Genomic DNA, 21,651 nt, shown 5'->3' on the forward strand with positions numbered 1-21,651 from the left:
CCAACTAATTCAGACAAGAATATCGTTTGGTTTAAATATATTATTTTCAACATGTATGTTGTATAAATTTGTCTTCGTGGCTAGTCATATACAGACTGCCTTTAAACCCCACATACTAAACCCAAAATTTTGGTTTTCCATCTTTTTTTGGCAGTCAAGATGACAAGTCAACGTGTAATTATCATCAAATGAATAGTTGAGTGAATGCTAGTACCATAGTCTAAAGCAACTAAACCTAGTACTAAGATTTTACATAACATAGATAATGTATTTATTATTTTCATCGATATTACGTTTATCCTACCCCTTTCACATTCGCTCTTGTGCTTCTTGCTACTTCAGACATCAAACCAGGATTCTCACCTCGTCTCGTGCTTCATCTGCTTACCTTTATACAAAATGTATGTACAACGCTATCCAGCCAAAATCCTGTTCATCTATAAGTAGACAAAGCTACTTTACCCTCAATACATGCAAGAATAGGTGACAAAAGAAGAAAAAACGCAAGCAAAAAATTATGCCTTCATCCTCCCTCCCCTCGGTTTCAATATTGCTGTTCCTGAGGACAGTTGTTCCTTTTCCAGGACCGTTGGCCTGTGCTGTGCGGCCAAGGTTCGACTTTTCCAAGGCAGACAGTTAACACCCGTCTTCTCCAGAAAGGAATAAATGCAAGCAAGCAATTAAGTTAAAGCATACTTACTGATCCAACAAGTTTCATTTTGTTTTTTGAAGACTTTTGCAGAAACGGCAAGTTAAGGTAAGGGCTCTAAAGGGCAGCGTGCACCCTCTATGGGGTTTACCGCCCGCGCTGAGACTGGCAGCTCCTCAGGAAGACGATCCTTCACGCAGCATGAAGCCTCGCAACAACCGACCGCCACAGCACGGGGCAACGGACGCTCTCGCGGGCTGGGAAGAGGCGAACAGCCACGCTGAGCTGCGCAGCAGCGCGCGTCGGATCCGGTAGGGGACCCTAACCCTACGCCATACGTAGCCTGGAGGTTTTACGTCGGGCTGAGCTTAGTCTGCTGCACCGAGCAGAAGCTGTCCAGAGGAGCAGCCCTCGGTTCAGGCTGCCGTGGGGAGAGCCTGATGTGCCGCTGGAGCGGAGGTCCCCGGGCAGCCCCACTTTGAAAGAAGCCATTTCACGTGCGCGGGAACTGCGCTACCAGCCGCAGCAACGCACAGCAAGTGGCAGTGGTCCGGGCATTTGCTTCAAAACCACGCTGCTATGAAGCAAAATGATCGTCTAAATAAAGCCATAGTCCAAGGAGATCACAGTTTAGATTCATGAAGGTATCTAGACACCTACATTTCTAGTGAAATCCACGGGAACTTAGATCTGATCCTCAAGTGTTCCAACTAGGTGAGGAGAAACAAAATCTGGAGACACAGATGAAGAGGGATCAGTTGCAAAACAGTAATGTTTAACTCTCTATTAAACCAAACCTTTAGAGGAATTACTTTGTTTCAAAATATCGATTCTGCATATCACTCCCGCATCTGGCCCGTGAGGGGGAAACTGCGTGCGGGCTACACCGCACAAATGAAACTGTATATAATATAAACTACAAACAGTTTTTATTTACCTTTATACCTCAGCATCTGCAGAATGCAATTCAATTATTAACAGAATAACAAAACCAGTCAATTTCATACTGTAGCCAAAGTGGTGTTTAATGCTTCTGCCTTTGTAAGTAACAATTTACAAAATACAAAGTTAAAAACATTAGATTATATCATTTAAACCTGAATTAAAAACAGACCATATGCCTCTTTTACTATATATATGTAAATAAAGTATCACTCAGGTTATTTTGTGTACAAACCACAGTATTAGGAAATATAAAGACTATATAATTTTTATCAATAAAACAAAATTTCATAGTTATACAAGGTGAAGAAAAGTCTTACAAAAATAATTTTGTGGTTCTACTGCAGATTTGACACAAACCTGCTTTAAAGAAATATTCACCTGTCCCAACCTGCATGGCATTCATCCGTACCTATTACAAGCAGCTTATGATTCTGACTGACAAATCCCGAAACAAATTACAAACACAGTACATCTATTTAAAAAAAAACCACGATTATAAACCTTCAATATATTAAATTATTAAACCACAATTTCTTTTCATACTGGCTGATTTATAAATGCATTCCTTACCCCACTGGAAAGCATGGAGTAAGGAATCCTTCCTAGCCAAAAGATTCACTTTAAAGTTTATCCAGAAGCATATGCATTCTCGTTTGTGAAAAAATCAGGAACAATGGTGTTTCTAAACAGATGTTCCTAGCCAGCTGGAGAGGCCAGTCAGCACTTCAGAAGGAGCAAGGCCAGCAGCCGTTTCGTGAGGACCAAGGGAAGCAGGCACACCAACGCTCCGGCTCACGAAGTGAGCAACTCCCGTTATTTCACTTTGGGATACTTTATACAGAATATAACTGGAATGTACATCTATCCAGAATACTTTATTTATCAGCAGTAGCACCCCCAGAAATGTAATGAAAATCTGTTCAAGTTTCTGTTTGGACTTCCAAGTTTTTGTTAGGACTTATGGCCTCCTGCAACAAGGACGACTGTAGAACGCTAACAAAAAGGTACAGTGCAGCCGCCCTTCTGCCTCCTGCCTCGAACTGCAACTCCCAAAGGTTTCTTCTTTTTTTTTTTATATTGTAAGCCAACTCAAGAAAAACAGAAAAGAGGGAGCTGCTGTTTCTGACAAATACTAGGAAAAGTATCCTTACACTGCGCAAATTAAGTATGAGTATACACGCACGCTTAAATTCTAGTCAATCAGGAACTACTTCTTAAATATTGAAGATACCAATGCTTAATAGAAAGAGCAAGGTCAAGTTTAACATTCTCCTGAGAGCCAATACATTTTTGTATCAACAAACAATAGCAAAGGAAAAAATACTGTTGGAAACCATTGACATTTTCATAACTTCTGTGATATTTGATGTCCAGGCCTTAGCTATGAGGCAAGAAAGGATGTCCACAACAAAACCTGATATAAAATACTGCGCTTGTATTTGTAAAAAGTCTTTCCATTCAATACATGTCCTGTTTCTTGGACTCTTCCCACGTGTCTGCCTGTACACTAGAGCATATGGGATATTGAACTAGCTGTTCCCCATTGACCCTTTTTGCAGTTAAATAACTAGGGAAGATTATCCTGGACACTGAAATGTTAGGGATGCAAAAATTAAAACACTTGCCAACTCTGAAGGAATAGAAAGATACAGACGTTTTTCATAGAAATCTTTGCTAAGCAAGAAAGGCATTACATTTCTGTATCGAAAACTTTTTTCTAATACTCACTCTTTCATTACAAATTGTGTTATGATGCAGCAGAGATGGTAACTGCCAAGTGTTTTTCATTCTTTTTCTATTCTAATGTATTTTATTGACAGCACTCAGTGTAACTACGTGACAGTGGTAATTGGGACACACTGAAAATGTGAGGAGTTAACCCTCCACTAGCTAAGCTATTTCTACACCCTTTTTTAGAGTTTGTTCTCAAAACAGATGACATTGGTAGGGGAACAGAGTTTTTTTAAATTTAAATATTATTGTTGACTTGATCTGACATATCCTACATTGTGCTCCTGGAGAATGCAAAAGGTGATAGTTAAACAAACAAAAAGAACCCTACTTCTGACCGTTTTACTCAAGTTTAGTTTCTATAGCATAGCATTTAGATGTTCAAGATGTACATGTGAATAACCTAACTACGAATCAGTTAGACTTAATGTAAACTGCAGCATTACACTTTTAACAGTGCAAAGAAAGTACAACAGGCCCATGTTCACACTGCAGGCTACAGAGTAAAAAATAGGATAAAGTTCTCCTATTTTGTTCAGCTGCATAGATGCAGTAATCTCCAAGGACAGTCTTGAGAGTCAGGGTGGATAGTGTAATAAAATACCTGCACAGTGTACAGTAACAATGGGAAGACTGATATGAAAAAATTACATTAAAATCGAACACTAGTGTGACTTCATCAGCCTCAGTAATGCAGCCACGAACTATGACCAGTCCTGTGATTTATGTACGATAAGATTTTATAAAAAACAAGTAATGGTTACTCTAGAAGGAGAAGAATTAAAAAGAACATGGCACAAAACCTGCGAGGACCATAAGGAAAACCAGTTGGTTCTCGTTTTTACCATATTCCATACCAGATTAAAATACAGTTAAGTTTAAAGCAAACAGAAGTATTATATATGCACTGGTATCTGTGAATTCTTAACATGATAAAATTTGAGTTATTTAAATGAAAATCACCCTTTTGGTTTTATAATCCATAGACATATCCCCTGTGTTTTAAACATGATGGCACACTACTTTGCTCTAATTCTAGCAGAAAACTGTTCCGTTGTGGAGTCCAAGTCTAGTTTTGATATTCTCTTCTTTGAATACCTTAAATTTTGACCATACATTGTTCTACTAATTACTTGTCATACGTTTTACTTCATGAAACAGAACAGGTTTTGAGTAATTTTGCAGTGACGAAACTTTCAGATACCTTTTACCTTCAAAGCAGCTATTTCAACTTGTACAGCACAGGAACAGATGCTTAGCCATCTTTTTTTTTGGCTGCTATTATTACCAGGATTTTTAAAAAACAAGGGTTGGAAAATGTTGTAAAAATGAACTGCCCACAAAATAGGATCTAGTTATCTTAGTAACAAACATGTAATTTCAGTCTTTAGAAAACATTTTGTATTATTATTTTGCACTAGTTGATAAACTCTGATATCGGTATACAGGAATTTGCTCGTCATACTATCGTTTCAAGTGAGGATATGTTCCTTTCTAGCTTGGACAGATACTATTGCTTGCATCAACCTGTAATGGGAGTGGGAGGATTCCAGATGACCGGTGTGTTTCTTGGAGATTTAATCTTTTAACGGATTGTACTGTTCGCATGATTGAAGAAAATTTTGAAGTGTCTGAAAAATTTCGCACTTTGAAAAGATTTATTTTCGATGTAACTAAAATTTACATTGGCTTGGAGGAAACTTACTCCTTCCTAACCAAACAGTCTATATGCCAATTTAGTGCACCTCTGCTTTGTAGACTTATTTCCTCATCTATTACTTAACTGAATTCAGTATTTATATGATATTCATATATTTAGGAAGAGTATCTCCTTAATAACAGTCAGCTCAGTGCTACAACTCCACACACAATATGGGAAGCATTCTAGGACTCTGAAAAACCTTTCTCTAAGGATTTTGCAGCCTGATAAACCCCGCTGGGAAACTAACCTTTAAAAGCCTGTCACTAGATTTTTGCAACTTTGGAGCTACCATTTTAATTTAAACTGGCTACTGGCTGCTCTCAGAACAGGAGAGGCCAAACGCTGTCATGCCTGCCGTATCTGTTTTGGGCTGAACTCTGCCCTGAGCGGCAGCAGGGCACAGCTATAGCTCAGCAGTTCTCCGGACAGTGGAGATGATTGCTTTCTGTGTGAACTTTGGCAGGTCACAGCAATTTCCCTCCAATGCAGACGGTTAACGTACTGCCTTTCAGTTCTGAGCTTTCAGGACCCTTCCGCCTGAACCAGAGCAGCCACTGAAGCGTCACACCCTTGGCACAACTTGGCTATCTTGGATTCTAGAAATCTGAATGTGATTAAAACTTACATAGTCCTATATTCTGGCAAAATGTAGATGAAATTATTTGTGACAAGCCAATAAAGTCATGTTAGACGACAAGCTTAAGACTTTTTAAACAGATTTGTTCTAATACCACAGTAACTGGAAAGACAGAGTCAGGAAGTGTCAGATCTTAACAACTTTGTGAGAACTCCACAGAGCTGAATTACTATTCATCTTTGCTTTATGGAGGGTTGTTCAAATAATACTGCTTTTTCTATTAAGATATTTACCTACCACATTCACAAACTCTGCCTGTTATAAACAAACTAGAAGTTTAGCATGTGAGATACCCGCATTGGATGCATATTTTGGATTTAAACATAAGTTTCAATAGGATTTTTACTGGCCTTCACAGCTGAATAGCCATCTGAAAATGAAGACATTTCTGTTCTCCCATTTCTGGCTGAGCTAAAACCGCAGGCCCTGTACCCATGTAAATGCAGGGACCGCTTTCCAACAGTATCAGCGAAAGTGCCCAAGAGACAGGAAAATCTCTTGTATCAACACAACCTTTGGCCCAGTCCCAGGTGAAGACTGGGCCAAAGGCCAGATCAACTTAACCACTCTAAAACATTAAATGAACTTTTTTTTTTTAACATATACTGAGCTACCTTAAAAGCAGAAGCATTTTTTCAAGTGTAAAAACAATGATATCCATAATTGTGCACTGAAAGAGTAACACATACAGCAAACTGCTATATGCTGAATACCACACACAAATCCACGCCGTGAGTGCATGTACAGATATCCAGCTGTACAGGGTTCACAGGTGCATCTTTAAAACGTAAAAAGAAAAGCAGTGTTGCTGATCTGCCGTCTCTCAATTTCTAGAAGCCCAGGATATGATTGAAATGTCCCTGAAATGACAAAATTTCATGTCGCTAAAAATTATCTCATCAAAAACTGAAGTCTTTTCCTCAGTATATGTTTTCAAATTTTATTTTAAAAGAAACTGACAGTTCCACAAACTGCGTTATGAATATTCCCTTTTTTCCCTGAAGGACCAGCGGACAACTAAAAGTCTGGACAGTAAAGGGAATGTTCAGTGTAATCTGTACAAGCAGCATGACTGAGTTATGATACTTTTTGCACATGAAGTTAAAATATACCCATACAGAATATAGACAATTTTACCATCATACTTGTATCTGTAACACCAGACAACTTATTCTGTGTAACCATTAAGTGCTTAAAGATTTTGAGGATAGAACAGAAACTTACTTTCTTGTTGGCAACTTTTATTTTAAACTCAAGCCTGCATTTGTTTATATCACATTGTATTTGTTTAAAGAATGTATTCACAGTAATACTTTTAGAACAAAAAAGTGTTATCTCTAGTCATCATGTAACACAGAAAAATCTCAATGATGGTGGTGTTCTCCCTGCCCTGAAATCCTACCTAGCTTCCTTCTAGTTCACATCACTTCTTCCTCTTCTAAGTTCTGCCTAAATAGTCAATAACACATTAGTCCAAAGAGAGCTTACAAAAAATGCAACTAAAGTAGTACTCTTTTCTCAGATTGTGGTTTAATACACTTCTTATTCCGTCTGAAACATGTGGTAGTCATTAAATGTAGAAAAAGAGTTAAGTTTAAAAGTTAAGAGAGCAAACCTAATAGTGATAATGCCTTTAAATACATGTTGAAGTTCACAGCACTTACAGTAGCGACACAGAAATAAATGTGTTCAGGAAAGCTGATGTTAGTGAACTTCCTCACATGGCTGATTAGCTCCATAAATACTAGGATTTCTTGATGCAAAATACAATCCTGATAAGACTACCCACAACAATGAAAAATTGTCTCAGCCAAATATGCTTTGTGTTTGACTTGTTCCAGTTTGGATGTTTTAATTTATTTGCATTTCCCTACCATCAGCAGAATAAAGCTTCTGATAGGATTTTAACATTATTATTGATTATGAAAAAAATTACAACATTCTTTATCTTGCTATCTGTAGGCTCCTCCCTTCTGTTCATTTCGGCTGTTCTGAAGGACTTCCATGATGCATATTAATCACTGTGACAGTCTCTGATTTCCCTGAAGTGCAATTTTAACTCTGCAGAAAGTTATCTGAGCTCTCACCAGCTTACCAGACATTACACTCTAAATATAAGTTTTTTATTATTTTAAGAATGAAAATAGTTTACTAATATTTCCTACCAAATTTATTGAAATATAACTGTATTTTCTGTTATGTTACTGGCCACAAATAACTGATTATCTGAAGAGAACACAATTAATAAATCTATACGATCCGTTCATCATCCACAGGTAGTAGGGTTATAGATGAATCACGCTGTGAATGCAAGGATACTCGCACAAGCCAGTTTATATCAGGGTGGTTACGTTAGCTCAACACGACATGAATTCAGCTATACCAGAACACAATTCTGGCTGCTTAGTCCTGTCTTTGTGTGGCATTATGTCCAAACTAACAGGAACTGGGAGCCAAAGAGAGGCCCTCCTCTCTGCAAGAGCAAGCTACCAGAGCAAAAGCAGTCATATTTTTCTTTTATCCAGATTGAGCCCCATGACTCAAATAATGGAGAGCTTCATTATTCCATTACCAAACATTGTATGTTTCTCCTTAAACTCTAACTTATATTTGGCATTTTGCAACACACATGGGTAAACTTTTTCCCCCAAGACAGGGTACATCAAGGAAATAAGAATCATATTTAAAATCACCCTGCTTTGAGCAAAGCGTTTTCCATTTCAACTCAACAATATGAGGCTAATTTAGCAAGAAGTCTAGAGAGTAGCTCTACAAGGGCTCCAGATTTTTATAACACTACCTTGAGTTTCTATATTGAAAGCACAGAAGGACAGTCGCGTAGAAAAATTGTTTCGTTTTGAGATTCCAGTTCTCACTGAGTAAAGTTAGCAAGTTGTTTTCCTTGTTTCTTACAGCTGTAGCTGAAAAGCATTTAAAAGTGAATAGAATAGGTCATCCATTATAACCAAACTTCAATACATAAATATTTGTGGAGGAGATGGTTGTTATCCTCTCAAGTTACCTGGTTTTTATCTCAAGTTCATTACTAGACCATAGGAAAAAAACATGTCAGGCTAATCTGACTTAAAATAGAAATGGTGTTATTTGGAATTACAGTATTTGTACTCATGTTACATAAAAGCAGTCATAATTTTCCAAAATTAAGTGGTCACTGATATAGAGGAATTTTACAAACTAATGTTGTCACTATCATTCTGGAATATAACAAAACTGACTTCCTGTTGTGCCAATTTGGGTTTTAATCCCAAGATGTTCTTTTCTTTTTTGGGTTTTAATCCCTGAGATGGTCTCCAGGCCCCCAAAGACAGTAACACATCTGGAAAGTTCAAACTTGGTAATCCACATATGTAGAAACATACTGGTTTCTATATTCCTAAAGTCAGCCTTGGATCTGATTTCTGTTTTATTTTTAAAGATGAGCAGGAATAAGTTAACATAGAATCATAGAATCACAGAATGGTTTGGGTTGGAAGGGACCTTTAAAGATCATCTAGTCCAAACCCTGCTGTGGGCAGGGACACCTTCAGCTAGATCAGGTTGCTCAGAGCCCCGTCCAACCTGACCTTGAACGTTCCCAGGGATGAGGCATCTACCACCTCTCTGGGCAACCTATGCCAGTGTCTCACCACCCTCACTGTAAAAAATTTCTTCCTTATATCTAACCTGAATCTACCCTCCTGTTGTTTAAAACCATTATCCCTTGTCCTATCGCAACAGGCCCTACTAAAAAGTCTGTTCCCATCTTTCTTATAAGACCCCTTTAAGTACTGAAAAGCCTTCTCTTCTCCAGGCTGAACAACCCCACTCTCGCAGTCTGTCTTCATAGGAGAGGTGTTCTCCTTCATAGAAGACATGGTAAATGACTTATGAAAGCATCCTCAGTTTCACAGCATTCAATGGAAACTTTGCCATTAATTCCATCAAAAATTTTGCTATAAACATTCAGCCTTTCTGAAGAAATGCATGGCATTCTTCCACGCCTCTCCTCATTTTTGGCTCTCTAATGAATCCTGTATGATGGTTCAAAAGGATGCAGAGGATGCAAACAAAAGTCAAGGGTAGCTCCCGTAAATTTAACAAACTTCCTAAACTTTGGTTAGACAATTTGCATGAAAAATGAAACTGTAGGAATACCATAACCTCTTTCACCATTACCAGCCATTATCTCTTGAGAGTTCTGGCCTTCTATCCAGGGGAAAAAAAGAGGGTGGTTAAGATCACTGCCATCTGTCAGAGGGAGCTTCTAGTGCTACTGCTGCAGTATTACAGCATACTACGCGGTGTCAAATCATAGCTGTGACTACAGCCTACATAAATAAAAAAACAATACAGGTTTTAGCCAGCTTACTTTGGACGCCAAGAGGAGCCTATGTGAATGAGTTCAGAAGTCAGCACTATTCAGCTGTCCAAATACTTGCACTGTTTTTCAGAAAAGTCAAGTTGTCTATGCCGAGCTCCGATTGCTACTGGTTCTTTAGCTAGCTTGTTTAAAACAAGCTCTGGTATGTCTACGGTGAAATATTTTTAGGCTATGTCTACTCTTTGGAAAGGAAGTATCCAATTAGAGGGAAAAATAGGAACTAGAATGAGATTCCTGAATTTTATTATGATCCAGTAAATCAAGGAAGATATAAAAATGGGGTAGAGGAAGTTGTATGTTACTGTTTGCTTCAGTTACTTCCTAAACTCTGCTTTTTAGAGTGAATTTGAAAAATGTCTTCGCAGTCTCCATATTTTCCAACTGCTGCTGGAAACATATTAGTTTGTGCTCTGCTGGCGTACCTCAGAAATGCTAAATCAATCTGCCTTCTTTTATTTACATGCTTTTTTCCTGAGAAATGTAATTGTGGTTTTTATTAACTTTATGTTTTATGGATCTAATACTTAAGAACAAGTCTATCTTTTATGTCACAGAAAGAAGGTTAATATACTTACAGATTCTCCAGCAATACATCTTGGGCAAGGCTGGGCAGTACCTCTGCTTCCATGGTTTTCAAAAATCTAATGAACAAAAACATATACAAAGCCATAAAAAAAAGGGGGGGGCAATTATTTGCAATTTTATTATAAAATGTATTTTAAGTGTGTTCTTCTAAAAAACAGATGTTGTTGACAGTGTAAACATACCATTGAGTTTTGCTTTGTCTTTGTAGCCCAAGGACCACAGTCAGCGGAGATTTTCTGTTTAGAATCCAGCTCCATGGCACAATCAATGAGGCGAGCATCAGCCTCATTTGGAATGGTTTCTAATGGCTTGCATGCTCGCTTCTGAAAGAACCAAAAGCAATATTTACATGTCTTCGCAAGGCATAGGCCATTGAATACAAGTTTTCAGGATTTTATTATTTATGACTGATAAGGATCTTGCATTCATCTGGAAATAATGGACTACCAGACACTAGGCCAGAGCACCAAAATTTTGTATTTAACACTGCATCTCATGCTGCAAGTCTGCAGATCTCACTAAATGTCTCTGTGCCTCGGTTTCATAAGCTGGGGATAAAATGCCAGTGGGAAAAGAGCATACTTCACCCTCCATTAGCATGTAATTTACGATGGCGTTTATCAAAGGAGCGGATCAGGGGAAGTTGTGTGAAATGACTAATTACATCAAGGAAACGGAAGGAAAACCCTGAAGCCAAGTCAGACAGCTATGAAGACGTACTTTGTAATGATTTTTCTATCTTTCTCTGAATACTGTCACCTTTTTACAGCTTTCCATTGCTATATAACCAATTAACTTCCCGCTCTTCAAGCTCTAACCTGAGCCGTTATCTAGTACTGAATGTCCTGTGAATCAAACGCACTCCACCTCCGGAGAAGGGGCTGGCCTAACCAGGGGTGTCTTTCTCACAGTGCTTAGCAACCCAACGCAAGATCAGAGGTCCCCAGAAATACTGCTTTACTACTCTGTAAGAACCAGGTTAGGAATTGGTAAGGTTAAGATGCAAGTCTGTAAGAACCAGATTAGGAACTGGTAACGTTAAGATGCAAGTCTGGGGAAGACACCGATTGGAAACCTTAAAAGAATATCCTTGGCCTGTGACTGCTATCCCATGCAACAGGAGGACTACCTAAATCCCAGGGGCTCCTTGAAATTCTAACAGCAAATTAACAGAATAATGGGAAATTTCAAAACTGACACAGACGTTTCGGAGTCTGACTCTGAATTCCAAAGAGATACACATGCTTTTGAGATTTTCTTCTGATGCCTTTCTGAACAAACTTTGTTTAAGGAGTAACAATATTCGATCTCTTTCACAGGCATGTGATTTCACAGGCAGAAGATGCGTTGCCACAGAACTAACAGACTATTGAAGCATGGAAGCTAAATTTAAGATTTGAATACGTTATGCAAAAATAAAATGGATCAATACAACAGGAACCTCAGCGGAAAACAGTTGAAACATGAACACTATCAAGGAATACAGGATATTTGGATGGAAAGTAAATCAAAAAGTAAAAGATGTATTGTACTAAGAAAGTGAATAATATAATAACAAAAAGTCTGAGAAGGTCCTCTAAAGACAGACCACCTTCCACTGGGAAAACATTCTCTTCCCTTTGTTGCTGCAGAACTCATCCCTTATTAAAAGGGGCATACATGGTGGTACAGCAGCATAACTAGAAAGATGTGTGAGATGAAGGAGGAAAGGGAAAAAATTATTTACTGCCATACATCAGAAGAAATTTGGCTTACTAAAAACAAATTCAAGGTATTGTTTTTTGGGGGGGTTAAGATACTTAGCATCAGTGACAGGAATTCAGCATACAGAGTAGATGGCTGACAAACTTATCATGCCAATGCCAAGACAATTTGTGGAAGTTTATAGCAGAGGCTGGCTTCAGGGAAGACTTCACTCTCTGGAATTCTCTCTCTTAGGAAAGAAACAACGAATACATCAATCCTGCCTGTGCACCGAACACACTTAGTGCAGGATTCAAAGAGCCTGTGATTAGTAAGGATCAACGAGCTAGCTATTCAAAAGGCAAGCAAGGATTTCATCAAAATGACTAGTTTTGTTAGGGAATGATCATGCTACATCCAGCTTGGAAATGTAGTTTAAGACAAGCAACAGCAAATCACATACTGTCCTACAACAGGCAGAAAACAGGTCTCTCTGCAGAGAAGATACTCTGTAACTTTCTTTTCCAGCTGGAAAGTCCTGGAAAAACACATGCATTTTCACTGATGTTGAAAGGGTAAAGGCCTCACAGACCCTGCTTTTCATAAACAGTGAAACTGAACTGGTGCAAAAACTAGCTACATCGAAATAACTAACCTAAATGCAATGGAAAACATTTTTAAGAAAGACTACCACCTGTTTTGTTGTTTTTTGTTTTTTTAATGTAGCTGTAAGATTTGAAGGATCTCCTATAAATTTCGTATGTTCATCACACGCAATTTCTGTTTTGTTTACCACATTTTTAAATGCCAGGCTAGCTTCTGTTTTGTGTTTCATAAACAGCTGTCCTATAGGTATAAAAGGTCTCCATCCAGCCCAGCTTTACCTAGTTTAGCTCCACGGGATACCTTTATGGAAAGGACAATGACGGCCGTGTGTAGATTCTCCCCGTTATTAGGGCCCAGCTCCCTATGGAAGAGGTGCCGATGGCTCAGTTTGGGAAAGCAGAAGGAACGTGAGGTCCATGCAGGTCCTTGTTCTGGGAAACTGTGCTCGCACTCCAGTCCAAACGAGAACGCGTCACGTGAATAGTTCTAGCCTTGAAAATTTGTTATTCTTTACTGGCCTCTAAATCCAAATGCCTTAAAACCAGGACAACATCAATGAGCTCCATCCTAAAGCAAGTTTCTGAAATACACGCAAATAGCTACATCAAAGTACGAAAGGCAAAAGGAAATCATATGTACATATATATAAAACATACAGTCGGAGCTGAGGGAGACCCGAAAAAACTGTAGGGAATCTTGCCCAGTTACAACAGCCACTAGCACAGGACACTGCATGATAGCAGCACCAAATAAGAGGATGGTTAAGACTTCAAAACAGTTGTCTCCCCAAGCCCAGGGATCAGTCTTCATTCAGCAGAGCTGAGTTTGGAGCTCCCATCCCCGAGCAGCTGATTCATCTCTGCAAAGGTCAGCCACAGCGTTCGTAATAACTTCAAGCCCCTGTGCTGGCAATGGCTTAAAACCAAACAGGACAGAATCCCAAGGAGAAGAGGAAAATGTTCTGATACTAGACCTAAAATGTGCAAAACTCTGTACAGCGTCACAGCTCTACGAGTTGCAAAGTAAAGCACCTCATCTGCATTGCCACTAGGGCTTGTGCTGTTAGCTAACATCTAAAACAGAAAATAGTTGTCAATTATTTGGCTAAAAAACTCCCTGCACCACAGTGAGCTGGTACTGGAAGATGGAGAGCACAATTTGATTAGTATGCATCACCTCAACAGTCAGAAAGGTTAAGCGTAGGTGTTTCACCTCATGCCTGTGATCAAGCACATGATTACAGCAGCTCAACTGTTCCATTAAACTCATTAAGCCACGATGACTCAGTTATAATCTGGACGATAACAACTGCTGTTACAGAAAAAAACCAACCTCTAACATCTCGTCTAGCCTACTCTACACAGAAAATGTTCTGAACTGTAATAAGAGAAGTTCTCTTTTAAAACTACCTTGCCGAGCTTGACTCGTGTTCTGCTATCTACAGAGGTGGCAACAGCAATTCTGAGTCGCTCTCTGTCATAGAAGTTTTGGAAGAATGTTATCTGGTCTCCAGCCAACTGGCTTATTAATGCCTTCGTTAGTGGACAAACTGCAACTCAGAAGCCAGCTATCATTTGCCTCTCTAACCTCAAAAGCAGGAGAAATTCCTTCTTTCCTATGTAACCTTGTCAGTCACAGTCAGAAAGTTCACTGAGCAGATCTTCCTCTTCCTCTCTGAGAATGGTATTTCTCTGACAAATGAGGTTAGCCCCTAACTACCCAAGTTTTTGCTCCAGTCACACATGAACCAGGGATGATCAAGTAACAGCAGGGGAGACCGTGACCACCACGATAAATTTTTCGTGGCACTGATTAGGAAGAAAGATGCTTATAAGGTGGTGGATAAGACACCCTGTCTGCATGAATCTGATTGGAGAAATACACACACACAAGCTTAGCTGAAATGGAAAACTATTCCAGAAGCACAACATATAAATGCTAAACACACTGTTCTTGCGAGGCTCATCCTGGAGCCCGGACAGCAGAAAATGGATAGCATTAATAATGCCATCTGGTAAAGAGAGTATCAGCCAAAAAAAAAAAAAAAAAGAAAAAAACAAAAGCTTGTTTGGCGAAATTCCACTTAGAATTACAAGAGTGTGTGTGCAGACACCCTGCCTCCAGGCGGACCAAAAGATCGACGGCACTTAAACAGCACTAACTTCCAACGGCGATACCAGTCCCCCCGCGGACGGCCGCACTGCGCGGCGGCTCGACCCGCCCGCAGCCACGTTAGCAACGGTCGGGACAGGGGGGACGACAAGGGGCACCGCTACTTCCCTCCGCACCTCGGCACCCGGGCCGCGGCCGCCCCCGGCCCGGCCCGGCCCCGCTCCGGGCCGCCCCCGGCCCGGCACTGCCGCCGCGCCGCCGCCAGGGGGCACGGGCCGCCTCCCGGCCCCCGGCCAACGGCCGCCTCACGGTCCCTTCACGGCCCCGGGGCCAACGGCCGCCGCGCCGCCTCACAGCCCCCCTCAGGGCCGGCGGCCGCCGCGCCAGGCGGAGGGCTGACCGCGGGACCTGCCGAGCCCGCTAAGGCCGCGCAGGTTGCGCGTCGGCAGCCGCCGAGGCCGGGCCGGGCCGGAGAGGCCGTCCCCGCCGCCGGCGGGCAGCCCGCGGGGCGCTCCGCGGGGCCGGCCCTGCCCGCTGCCGTGAGGAAGGCCGAGCCGCCGGCTCCCGCCAACCCCGCGCGCGGGCGGAACTCACGCGCTCCGGCTCCCCCGGCTCCAGCTCGTGCCCGCGCAGCGCCCCCCGCCGCCCCCGCAGCGGCAGGGCGGCCATGTCGGGCGGGTGCCCCCCCGCGCTGCGCCCGCACCCCGCGGCCCGGGCGGGCTCCGCCGCCTGACAGCCCCGCCGCCGCTCCGGGCGCTGCTGCCCGCGCGGGGCGGGGCTGGGGCCGGCGGGCGGCGCCGCGGGGCCAGCCCGGGGCAGGGGGGGGGGGGGCGCCGCCCCTCGCTCGCGCTTGGCGGGTCTGGCGGGGTGACGCGGGGCCTCACAGCGTGCGGCGTCACGCGCGAGTTTTACGCAGCTGCTCCGCGCTTATTGTGCGGCCGATGACGGGGCAGCGCGGGCCCGCGAGCGGGGCCAGGCTCCGCGCGTCTGACGCGACCGTCCTACGGAGGGGAGGGACGGTCTGACGTCATCTGGGGTGTTGGGTCATCACCGTCGGAGTTAGGGATTTGCGTTGTGTTGACTTTCTGAGTGTTTCTTAAATTGGTAACGAAAGAAAAGCTGGGCAACAATTTCAGGCGGTCCAAATATCCGCTAACCTCACGTGCTCCAAACCCCGCACTGGGTAGGCACCGTGTTGAACGGGCTTTATTCTTCACCTGGAATTTCTTTGGGTTTTGGTGGCATTAAAGGCAGCAAGAAAGTATTATCCAAGACCTTTGTGTGTGTGACTTCATGTAATTTACAGCCTAATTTCTGTGCCTGCAGGCTGTAGGAATGCCGAAGAAGAAAACCCACGTGGCAGTACGACTGAGGCTGCACTAGTGTGTGGGCTGGAAATAAACAGAGAACTTGAAAGTTGACACAGGAGGTGGAAAAGAAAAAAGACGCTTCCTAGGGAAGAGTAAAAAGCTCGCTCTGTCTATGCGCCACCTAAAGCAAGCGTCAGAAACGCCGCCGTCCGGCCTGTGTGTGCCAGTAACCTTTTCATGGACAGCAGTAACAGTTCATCCGTTTAGATACCAGTGTGATCAAGGCTCTTGCCATCAGTGAGTGGAGATAATTTTGTAATTAGATCTTCCCCAAAGAACTCAACCTCCTTTAGAGTCCCGGGAAAGATCAGAAGCCATGTGGAAATTACAACTAGAAAATGACACGTGCCCAGCATCGCGTGCGTTACGAAAGCCAGGGAATAAGAAGTTCACTTCTCAAATACGACCGACTGTGCTGAGGAGCAAGGACTGAACACAGAATTGACAGGAACACCACGGCTGGGCTCCTACTTTTTTTGCAGAAGTTGTCCTTCTCTAAAAGAAACATTTAAATGCCGTGTGATGGTGCATCAAAGAACCCTGTATTAGGGAGCAGTTGCGAATTTGAGCAGCACTGAGTGTAATGATTTTGACTTTTAGGTTTGGGGAGCTAAAATCAGGCACCTCAGTCTACATACAGACATTCCGGTGAGTGATTGACCATTACAGGGACTTCACTGACCGGGTGTCCTCCTGCCCTGGCTGCTGCGTATTGTTCTGTTACCCCCCAGCACAAGTCAACCCTCCCGTTGGGATGACGGGCGATGAGCTGCCCATCATAGTCACAGGAAAGTACCTGAGTTTCAATCCAATTTCCAGACAGGATCATTCAGAAGTTTCCAAGGATCATCTGCAAATTCCCACCCATGACAGCAGAAGACCAAAATCATTTGCAAATCAGGCTTGGACCTGAGAGCTGGCCGCACAAACCGCACGGCAATCCAGAACGGGCAGATACTCGTTCCAGGTTAATTCTGAAGAGATCAACGGAAGATTCTTTTCTAGAGAATGACGCCCTTCTTTAATGAAGCCAAGGTGTCTTCTGCACCTTCTATCTCCTACCAAAAGGGAGAAAACAAACTGCAGAGGAGGAGGTGTGACCGAGCAGAAACCAACCGTGCGCGTCACTCACCGGCACTGTATGTCGCGGATAAACCCGGTGTCCTCCATTTTACTTTTGCTGGGTCTTGCGACCAGCACGGGACGATATCCTCAGTCAGGAGGGTGTTAGATACTGCTGGTCTTTTCTGCTCTGCTGAATCAAGCTGTTTTGCTGGAGAGGACACGTACTGTCAAGCTATCCCTGGCATTCATTCCTTCCAGAGCTTATTCTTCACTAGGGATCCAGTTGTACTTACAGTATATGCTCTGTCACATTCTTTGAGCCTGAGGGCATATCACAAAAAATAATCCACAGATTTTTTTTTTTTTTAATTTAGCATTTGACATGCCTGATAGAAAAATAACCCTAAATCTGGGTAATCCAGTTTGCAGAACATCTGAAGCGTAAGTCATTTCAGAGTTTGAACCAAACCCAAATCCATTCACATCAAATCAGATTTATTTAATTATTTCAAAGCCACCTTCCAATTCCACCCCCAGAGCCTATTTATGTGTCTTGCCAGTATAGCTAGCATTGTGGACTGGCTTCCCCTATGTTTAGAACAATAGGATGCACTATAAAAAACATGCGTTTTGTGACACATCCATCTAAATGTGTCAGCATATGGCAGGGGATCCTTTTCTGCAGGTGCAAGGTTTGGAAACGGCAGTTCCATTAGAAAAGTCTCAACTGACATACAGACTGCGGAGCTAAGCGGTACCTGTGTGAACAGCGTGAACACCGGTTCTCTCCCTCCATGGATATTTTTCTGAAAAAAAAAAGCTTAGCTGTGTAAAGAGTACGATAAAGAGTATGAAAGCTCACTTCAGTAAGTTGCGAAGAACAGTCATGGATATCCAAAGGGGTGATCTTGTGAAGTGATTAATTGCTTATGCTGTGAAGACTGCATGGCCTGAAGTAAAAATGCAAATGCTACAATCACCAGATTTTAAGAGGTCAGTGACAAAAGTAGAAGATATATAATTTACAAACCTTTTCAAGACGTCTTGGGAACTAAGAGGCTAGAAACAAAAGACGTGCTGATATTTACATGAATACACCTCCAAATGCAATGTCTTATGTTTTCAATTAGGGATGCACCTTGGCTTCTGCAGAGGTTTCCTTTGGTCGTCAGAGGTCGCTTGTTGCCATCCACAGACTATCAGCTGTATTTGCACCTGCTAAATTCATAGACCCCTTTGCTCTTGGGACTTTTCTGACTTTTATCTGAAGTAGTTTGCCCTTTTTTTTGCAGAGAAATTACTTTGTACCACCCCAAAATCCCATTCTTAGATTTGGTGTTCTTGTAGCCTGAGAAACTGAGGACTCACAAGTCTTCTCATTCTTCTCTCCACTTGCTCAATGTTTTCCCTTTCCTCCATTAAGCTCATTTACTAAATCTTTCTTCACGCTTTCTCTGCTGTTAACTCCATCATTGCATGGAGTACCAGGTAATTTAAAAGGAGAATAATTTCACAGAATCATTTGGGTTGGAAGGGAGCTCTCGAGATGATCTAATCCACCCTCTTCTCAGGCAGGGTGCCCAGAGCAGGTTGCCCAGGACTGTGTCCCGAAGGGTTTTGAGTGTCTCCAAGGATGGAGCCTCCACAACCCCTCTGGGCAGCCTGCTCCAGAGTTTGGCCCCCATCCCAGGAAAACAACTGTTTTCTTGTGTTATGTTTACCCTTAGTAAGCAGATTTAGCAGTCACAAACCTGTCACACCTTCCAACCTGTTTCTTCTCACAGTGCTGTTGAGTGCTGTTAGAGAAACACTCATGATTGTGGGAACTCTGCAGTTACAGACATGTTCATTCTTTTTTACGTCCTTGGTCCAAAGCTAACTGATATCTTTAGGTCTTCAACTGGGACTTATTTTTACCATCTTCCTAGATGAAAATGTCAGTATTTCCATGTTTGCTGTATTTGATTCCCTGTTAAATTTCCCCTCATTTTGTTTTATTCTGTGTATACAACTCTTACTGACATTTAATCAAGAAAACTAGTGACCTGTCATAGCCTTTTTCCACTGCTATTATACTAAGACCTGACATGTCTTAAAGTGAATTCCTGTCGTTTCAGAGTATTTGCTCTTTGTTTTGCAGTGTTCATACTACACAGTCTCTTCATCTCCCAATCCTATACATTCTTTCAGACCAGAGTGGTTTTCGTTTTATCTTGTGTCATGCATCCAAAAGTCAAAATATAATGCTGGGCCACATTTTTGCTTATCACGGAAAGTTTTTTCCAGAACTCTATTATGCATTCTGACCATTGTCAGTGCCCTCTCCTGGCTCCTACCTTCTAATTATTAAGAGTTTTCCATGCTTATCTTCTGAATCTGTCGTTTTCACCTTTTATGATCATATCACATATTCTTATCGCATCCAAGCTTTTTTTTTTCTCTTCACATTCAAGGCTCTCCGAACCCTGTAGAATAAAAGGAGACAATAAAGACTCCTTCCATGAACCAATAAGAATGATGTGAACATGTGGTTGCACACAGGTATGAATCTCATCTTTGCTTCAGTGAAAGCGGGTTGTCACCCTTGGGTAACTCTTGCTACACAATTCTGCCTTGACTACAACGATTTTTTAAGGAGGAAGAGAACCTTATGTGTTAATCATATCATCCAGTAGTCACAGTCAAGGACCCTTGGGAAAAAACAATACTCAAAAATAAAAAAAATTTATCAACACGAATAATCTGTTTTAACATAGATTTTAATTTGACTTTGAATGCAACCATTTCCTTTAGCCAGAGTTTTTTTCTAGGATGAATCTTAATTTGTACAGTCTAGTAAATCTCACCAGTTCAGATGTCCAAGAAGCTGGTTTTGCAAGAATCAAAAAAATATGCTATTCTTAATCACTCTGTATAAATAAGATGCCAAATTAGTGCATAATAAGAAGTCTTTTGTAGCAAAGGACAGGCTAAATTCCCAAAAGTATAGCTGATAATGTATCAGAATAGAGAAAGGATGTAACCAGATAAAACAAGAAAAAGGTGTTGCTTAGGCATGTTCTAAAGGTGTTAGTTTGTATTTTACACTGTACATGTACTAATAAATACTATTTTTGTAGCAAAACATAGCTATATATATCCTAAATACTTAGCAACCTCCAGCTACATTAATTTCTTCAAACTGGACTTACACAGTCTCTCTACTATTACGTCTTTGTCTAAGCACGGCTCAGGAAAATAGTATTAAGCACCAGTAACTTTTCTGCCGCACATAAAGTTGTGGGTTCAGGGACTGGCTAGAATGAGAATTATGTTAAAACACATCAATATTTTACAGGGAATTCCCAGCTTGAATATAACAGAATAAAACCCGTGTCTGTAAGGAATATGCATTTCAGTACTTCAGCGCTACAATATGGTAATTAGCAAATGTAAACCAAGACACAATTCTTCTGTAAACTGACTTACTCAGGCAGGGCTGGAAAATACGAGCGGCACTCGGGAGTGACCGCCCACGCCCCGCGGTGTGCTGGGTCCACAGGTTTTCTTTCGACCCGATTTGGATATCGCCTCTGCAATCAAGTTCTTTGCAACTTGAGGTGAGCAGTAGATCAACTGGGCACGATGGGAGGCTTGCCAGATTAATTTGGCCCGCTGCCTGTTGTTCAATCTGGAGTCATTGAAGCCCCGGGTTTCCCTGGGACCGTGCTGCCAAATACTCCATATGGGATGCCCAGAAATATAGCCTAATGTTAGGGAGATTTAGTTCTCCTGCGTCTCAATGGGCCTATACATTTTTAACAGCAATCCTTGTTTTTACCTTCCAAATGAACCTTGAAAAGGTCTTGTGAACCTTATTAAAGAATGAGGGTTTAAATTATGTGACATAGCTGTAGTTGACATAGGCTACAGAGGAAGACATTTATTTCCAGGAGTTACATCTGTCCTACAGCTGGAGTCGGGCGAGTCACTCCTAAGTGTGATCGTGTCATTGAGCTCTGGCCCGGAGTAGAGAGTGCTTCCACCCTCCACCCGAATCGCGTTGACCTGAACAGCATATGGGCCACGATCTGCGCCGAATTCCTTCGCAGCAAAAAAGTAGCTCCATTTGTTGAACACGGGTCAGGCAATGGGACCAACAATATGGACGATAAATAATGACACAAGAGTTAATCGGACTATAAC

General features: G+C 41.9%; 1 protein-coding gene and 1 long non-coding RNA gene across 3 annotated transcripts; one reads left to right on the plus strand and one right to left on the minus strand.

The window, feature by feature from the left end:
• Window positions 1-1,656: 1,656 nt before the first annotated feature.
• C7H10orf143 (chromosome 7 C10orf143 homolog) lies at window positions 1,657-15,747 on the minus strand. 2 transcript variants are annotated; one of them, XR_012674383.1, is made up of 5 exons: window positions 15,626-15,747; window positions 10,813-10,953; window positions 10,621-10,686; window positions 8,465-8,585; window positions 1,657-6,524 (listed from the first exon to the last, which is right to left on the minus strand). XR_012674383.1 is itself a non-coding variant. In XM_075155299.1 (4 exons), exons 1-4 carry the CDS (start codon window positions 15,698-15,700, stop codon window positions 6,495-6,497), a joined length of 312 nt encoding a protein of 103 aa, XP_075011400.1. In that variant the 5' UTR covers window positions 15,701-15,732; the 3' UTR covers window positions 1,657-6,494. The 2 variants fall into 2 exon arrangements, 1 of the variants encoding a protein (XP_075011400.1); XM_075155299.1 differs by lacking the exon at window positions 8,465-8,585 and having other exon boundaries at window positions 15,626-15,732.
• A 108-nt stretch (window positions 15,748-15,855) lies between these two features.
• LOC142084498 (uncharacterized) lies at window positions 15,856-20,545 on the plus strand. Its single transcript, XR_012674384.1, has 3 exons — window positions 15,856-16,214; window positions 16,358-18,459; window positions 19,920-20,545. It is a non-coding gene; the product is annotated as an uncharacterized LOC142084498 (long non-coding RNA).
• The last annotated feature ends 1,106 nt before the right edge of the window (window positions 20,546-21,651 follow it).

Source organism: Calonectris borealis, chromosome 7 (genome assembly GCF_964195595.1).
Source record: "Calonectris borealis chromosome 7, bCalBor7.hap1.2, whole genome shotgun sequence".
Taxonomy (NCBI): domain Eukaryota; kingdom Metazoa; phylum Chordata; class Aves; order Procellariiformes; family Procellariidae; genus Calonectris; species Calonectris borealis.